The sequence below is a fragment of the Osmerus mordax genome, chromosome 8 (assembly GCF_038355195.1).
Source record: "Osmerus mordax isolate fOsmMor3 chromosome 8, fOsmMor3.pri, whole genome shotgun sequence".
Lineage (NCBI taxonomy): Eukaryota > Metazoa > Chordata > Actinopteri > Osmeriformes > Osmeridae > Osmerus > Osmerus mordax.
Genome location: NC_090057.1, coordinates 18,120,729 through 18,127,157, shown reverse-complemented (window position 1 = coordinate 18,127,157; position 6,429 = coordinate 18,120,729). Strand labels below are relative to the sequence as shown.

At 45.1% G+C, this 6,429-nt stretch overlaps 1 protein-coding gene across 2 annotated transcripts; it reads right to left on the bottom strand.

Annotated features, from left to right (window-relative positions):
- Positions 1–1,082: 1,082 nt before the first annotated feature.
- On the bottom strand, positions 1,083–6,102 carry LOC136948035 (uncharacterized). Of its 2 annotated transcripts, XM_067242294.1 has the most exons (5): positions 5,946–6,102; positions 5,747–5,862; positions 5,492–5,541; positions 4,996–5,070; positions 1,083–1,450 (listed from the first exon to the last, which is right to left on the bottom strand). In XM_067242294.1, the coding sequence occupies exons 1-5, from the start codon at positions 6,058–6,060 to the stop codon at positions 1,186–1,188; spliced, it is 621 nt and encodes a 206-aa protein (XP_067098395.1). In that variant the 5' UTR covers positions 6,061–6,102; the 3' UTR covers positions 1,083–1,185. The 2 variants fall into 2 exon arrangements, with proteins under 2 accessions (XP_067098395.1, XP_067098396.1); XM_067242295.1 differs by lacking the exon at positions 4,996–5,070.
- Between the last annotated feature and the right edge of the window lie 327 nt (positions 6,103–6,429).

The following is a 6,429-nucleotide window of genomic DNA, read 5'->3' as shown; positions in this document are numbered from 1 at the left end:
ATCCGTTGGGAGGGCTGAATATTGTTTGTCCTACATGTATCCTATTTTCAGTTACATAATGCAATAACATTAAACACACAAAATTGTATTTGGTCTGCTCATCTTTATTACATTGATGTGATTGAGACTGCTTACTCAGTCCAGGCCTATTGACAATGTGATTACAACAGTTAAATTATGTGTGTGCACTGTATTTAAGACTTGACATTGAGGACCTGATCAGTTCCCAAACTGTCTCTATCTCCACCCAAAGGTTTTGTGTGTAGCCTGAGGTGTTCCAACTGTTCGTCACTTGGTTGAAATTGGTTTAGGGGAACCACAACTCTTTGTAGCCAGTCAAAGGCAAGTGCAACCGCCCCCTGGTCAGCCACCCCCTGGAACTGGCTGCTCCAAATATACCTTGGATACCAGTGTGATGTTGCAACCGTTGTGTCAGACAGCCTTGCACAAAAATGATATGGTGACATGTATCTGGCAGTCCTCAGGTCACGTTTTATACTAGGCTGGTAAACGAAGTGAAGAGCCCAAAGATGCCTTTCGTTGTTGGCAATAATGATTCCTTCATTTTCTATATAGATATGTAAACAAGGAGTGGTAAACATCCGTTTCAAGTCTTATTGTCAGGTACACAGAACACGTCAGACTGGGCACTGACATTTTTGGGACAAGACAATGCAAAGCAACCTGGCATAACATAATAAGTACTTAGATAGATAGATTACATCTATGATAAGCTAAAAGAAAAATGATAATAAATTATAAACCTCCTAAATATACAAAATAGTATACAATATTTTAGACCTCTAATACAGATAATGACCTATACTAACCTTAGACCTATACTAACCTAAGACAAGTACAGTTAGTGTAATATTGCTGATAGTGCAACCAGTAGCTGAAAGTGACAGTGTGTAAAGTGACTAGTGAGAAATGCATCAATGTAAGGTGGCTAGTGAGAAAAGTCCATTTAAATGTTCATTCAGAAGCCTGCTGGCCCTTGGATAGAAACTGTTGTTCAGAAGGCAGCGGGGTAGAGACTGAAAGATGGGTGGTAGCAGTCTTTTAGAATCCTGCCTGCTTTCCTGAGGCATCGTGTGTGGTAGGTGTCCTGTAGGGCTGGGAACTTCCTGTCGATGATAAACTCAACAGACCTGACCACACTACGTAGGACCTTGTTTTTTTTTGTCACGCCTCTCCAGACATCGCCCCACAGTCTTTCAATGCATTGATTATGCTCCCTCGGGTTGATCTTCGGAAGACATCCATGAAGAGACAAATGGCGTTGTTTTCCCCTCCATAGTCACATCTGACTCTGGATGGGACACCAAACTGGGCGACTGCTTCCGAAAACAGGTCCATTACAATGTCACTTCTGTTGTTGTTAGAAGCCTTCAGGAAAACCACCAGTCGGCTGAACCCATCGATTCCTCCATGGATTACAATCCTCCACCTAAGAGATGAAGGAAGGGAAAATAAAAGATTTCACTTGCACATCTTATTTTATAAATAACAAAAAAAATATGAATGGCTTGAATGCAGCTAAAATGATTTGTATACATTTCTGTGCAACATGTTGGGCGTTTAACAGAAAGAAAAGTCCTAACCTCTATTGCATTCATGTGAAGCTGAAAATCTTATTTTAAATTCAAAACTCAAAAAGAAATCCAAGATGGCGCCGATGATGGCTGCCTCGGTCATTAGGTGCGCTCTTTTTTGTCTTGTTTTGTCTGTTAATTCAGTGTTCTGCCAAGATTTCCGGGGTTCTCTAACTAGAGAAGTACTTCTAAACATCAGGACTACAACTCCTGTGGATTTATTTCCCACTTTTCTGCTTCCAGCGGCAGAATTAGTGGGAATTATAGTCAAAGCCACCCTCGGCTTTGTCCTAGCAGCGAAACGCCGTAGGAGAGGCAAACGAGCCGGTGCTCTGGTGCGACTCCGTCGGCGTGGGGCACGCACAGCGTTACCGGGGATATTTCTCTCCAACGTGCGTTCACTGAGCAACAAACTGGATGAACTTCAGCTACTGGTGTGGAAAAACAGAGACTTCCATTCATCTTCCGTTTTGTGCTTTACGGAGACATGGCTGAGTGAACTGATCCCAGACTCTGCGCTACAGCTAGCAGGTTTCAAACTGCTGAGAGCGGATCGTGACCCTGTGCTCTCTGGCAAAACGAAAGGCGGTGGTATTTGTTTTTACATTAACAGTGGCTGGTGTGAAGATGTGACAGTGATTCTGCAGCACTGTTCTCCTGATCTGGAATCATTTTTTATTAACTGTAGATCTTTTTACTCGCCACGAGAGTTTGCATCATTCATTCTGGTTGGCGTCTACATGCCTCCGCAGGCTAGCGTCAACGAGGCTCAACGTGTGCTCGCCAGCCAGATACTGAGTGTGGAGCATGAAAATCCGGATTCCTTGGTTATTGTGCTAGGCGACTTTAACAAAGGCAATCTCACTCAAGAACTCCCAAAATATAGACAATTCATCAAATGCCCTACCAGAGAAGGAAACACCTTGGATCACTGCTACTCTACAATCAGCAAAGCATACCATGCGGTCCCCCGAGCAGCACTGGGTCACTCTGACCACGCCATGGTCCACCTGATTCCTGCATACAGGCAGAAGCTAAAGTGCTGTAAGCCTGCTGTGAGGACATCAAAACAGTGGACCAGTGAAGCTATGGAGGATCTGCGGGCGTGCTTGGACTGCACTGACTGGGACATGTTCACGACTGCTACCAATAGTCTGGATGAGCTCACAGAGGCTGTGACATCATACATCAGCTTCTGTGAGGACTGCTGTATACCAACACGCACCAGGGTAAGCTACAACAACGACAAACCCTGGTTTACAGCTAAACTCAGAAGGTTGAGGTCAGAGAAAGAGGCCGCGTTTAGGAGTGGGGACAAAGACAGTTTCAAGGAGTCGAAGAACAGGTTTAGCAAGGCGGTGAGGGAGGCTAAACGACTGTACTCAGAGAGACTAAAACAACAATTCTCTGCAAACGACTCTGCTTCTGTCTGGAGAGGGCTCAGGCAGATTACCAACTACAAGCCCAGAGCCCCCCACTCCACTAACGACTCCCGCCTGGCCAACGACCTGAATGAGTTCTACTGCAGATTTGAAAGACAATTGGACAGTTCTGAACTACCCCTTCCCACCCAGGAGGCCTCCCACCTCCCCCCCTCTACAGTGACGACTCTCTCCATTCAGGAGGGTGAAGTTAACAGACTTTTCAAGAGGCAGAATCCCCGCAAAGCAGCTGGGCCGGACTCTGTCTCTCCAGCCACCCTGAAGCACTGCGCTGACCAGCTGTCTCCGGTGTTTACCTACATCTTTAACACCTCCCTTGAGACATGCCATGTGCCAGCCTGTCTCAAGTCCTCCACCATCATCCCTGTGCCCAAAAAGCCAAGGCCAACAGGACATAATGACTACAGACCCGTCGCCCTGACCTCTGTGGTAATGAAGTCTTTCGAGCGCCTGGTGCTGGCACACCTTAAATCCATCACTGACCCTCTACTGGACCCCCTGCAGTTTGCCTACAGAGCCAACAGATCTGTGGACGATGCAGTTAACATGGCCCTCCACTTCACCCTACAGCACCTGGACTCCCCAGCATCCTATGCCAGGATCCTGTTTGTGGACTTCAGCTCTGCCTTCAATACCATCATCCCCGCCCTGCTTCAGGACAAGCTCTCCCAGCTGAACGTGCCTGATTCCACCTGCAGGTGGATCACAGACTTCCTGTCTGACAGGAAGCAGTGCGTTAAGCTGGGAACACAAGTCTCTGACTCCCGGTCCATCAGCACCGGATCACCTCAGGGCTGCGTCCTTTCTACTCTGCTCTTCTCCCTGTACACCAACCGTTGCACCTCCAGTCATCCGTCCGTCAAACTCCTGAAGTTTGCGGACGACACCACCCTTATTGGGCTCATCTCTGGTGGAGACGAGTCTGATTATAGGTGGGAAGCGGCCAACCTGGTGACCTGGTGCAGCCAGAACAACTTAGAGCTCAATGCTCTTAAGACAGTGGAGATGGTTGTGGACTTCAGGAGGAACACAGCCCCACTCACCCCCATCCCCCTGTGTGACTCCCCAGTCAACACTGTGGAGTCCTTCCGCTTCCTGGGCACTATCCTCTCCCAGGACCTCAAGTGGGAACTGAACATCAGCTCCCTCATCAAGGAAGCACAACAGAGGATGTACTTCCGTCGGCAGCTGAAGAAGTTCAACCTGCCAAAGACAATGATGGTGCACTTCTACTCAGCCATCATTGAGTCCATCCTCACCTCCTCCATCACCGTCTGGTATGCTGCTGCCACTGCCAAGGACAAGAGCAGACTGCAGCGTATCATCCGCACTGCTGAGAAGGTGATTGGCTGCAATCTGCCTACCCTCGAGGACCTGCACACCTCGAGGACCTGCACACCTCGAGGACCCTGAGGCGAGCGAGGAAGATTGTGGCCGACTCCTCCCACCCTGGTCACTCCCTGTTTCAGTCACTCCCCTCCGGCAGAAGGCTGCGGTCCATCAGGACCAATACCTCACGCCACAAAAACAGTTTCTTCCCTTCCGCTGTTGGCCTCTTCAATAAGGCCAAGGGACCACACTGACTCTAATGACTTCTTGCTTAAAACACACTGCTTTTTGCACTGCATTACAATAATGGTATCTTGTAGATTTGTATTTTTTGTAATATTTGTATTTTTGTATTTTTATATTGTAATTTACAGCAACTTATATTTTATTTTATTGTATATTTAATTCTATCCCACTTAGTACTGCTAGTTTATGTACCCTTAGTATAGATAGTCCACGTATTTAAATTTTAGGTATATGTTTATTGTATGCACCTTCCTGCCAAAGCAAATTCCTTGTCTGTGCAAACTTTCATGGCGAATAAATCCCATTCTGATTCTGATAAAATCAGCTTGTCATTTGCTAGGGACAGTTAGGGCAAATTAACGAATCCCAGTAAAACAAGCTACTTTATGAGCTTGTGGTTGCCATCAAGATGCCACAGCGAATTTGACCCTGCCACTCGATATGTTCTCCTCCGAAGCCTGTGGGACATACTCCGAATAGCAGCACCTTCAGATCAAGTGCATCATCTGGTCTGTGTAGCGACCTCTAAAAGAGAAATTGTATGTACTGTCTATGGAAGACAATGTATACATATTAGAACTTAGATACATTTTTTACATTCATCCCTTATAGTAACTCTGAACAAAACAATGTGTTTAAGGAACAGTGACAAGGCAGCTATGTGGTACATGCGCATGACAGTTTTTTTCTCCAAAGATATGGGATATGAAAGAGTTCTAGCTATCACAGTATATCAATTTCTTTATGAAATGTATAGAAAGGGTCATTCTGAAGTGTTTCATGTGCTTTGTAAAGAAAAGAAAAATTGTGTATGGCTCAGTGAGAAAGGGGTGACATTATTTAGATCTCTCCTGAACTAGTCCTTCAATTGACACATACCTTAACCGTCGGTTCACTGTTCTTCTTGAGACACCCATGATCTCCGCAATCTGTTTAGCAGAGAAGTTAGGACAACAACATCTGCAACTGCTCTTGGGCGATTTGGTAAACCGGCCTTCCTCTACGGCAACTTATATTTTATTTTATTGTATATTTTATTTAATTCTAATTCCACTTAGTACTGCGAGTTTATGTACCCTTAGTATAGATAGTCCACATGTTTAAATTTTAGGTCCCTATATTTATTGTATGCACCTTCCAGCCAAAGCAAATTCCTTGTCTGTGCAAACTTTCATGGCGAATAAATCCCATTCTGATTCTTCTGATTCCAGTCTGTCCTCCCATTCGAGGTACGGTGAAACCAGGAGCAACTGCAGTTCAAGAGAAATGTTAGAGGCATCATGTTTTTAATCTTGCTTCTTCAGATCATGTTTAAATATGACGAGTACATTACCACGTTGTTGTTGCTGATCGTTGGCTTCCCGAATTAACTCGCTGAGCAAAAGCATTTCATCAACCACTTCAGATTGAAGCAGTCGCCCTCTGCTCCAGCGAACGCTCGTCGCCATGATCTCCAACCTGTTAGCATGACAAAATATATTAGTGGTAGGCTAACTACAACAAAGCTTGTTAAACAAGTCTTTGAGATGCTGGCTTCAGTAACATAACCGCATTCAGTAACGCAATATTCAAAGCCTTATAAGGTCTAGTTTAACAGCGTTAATTTGAGCTTGCTCATTATTAAAGAGTTAGCTAGCACTACAAGTGTGATGACGAGTGGTAGGTTAACTACAACAAAGCTTGTTAAACAACTGTTTAAGATTGCTGGCTTCAGTAACATAACCGCATTCAGTAACGCAATATTCAAAGTCTTATAAGGTTTAGTTTAGCGGCGTAAATTTGAAGTTGCTCATTATTTAAGAGTTAGTTAGCACTAA

Coding starts and splice junctions, on each gene's coding strand:
- LOC136948035 (XM_067242294.1), bottom strand. CDS start 6,060: ATGGCGACGAGCGTTCGCTGGAGCAGAGGGCGACTGCTTCAATCTGAA. Junction 5,071..5,491: donor ACAGTGAACCGACGGTTAAG/GTATGTGTCAAT, acceptor TATGTCCCACAG/GCTTCGGAGGAGAACATATC. Junction 1,451..4,995: donor GGCAACCACAAGCTCATAAA/GTAGCTTGTTTT, acceptor TTCATCTCTTAG/GTGGAGGATTGTAATCCATG.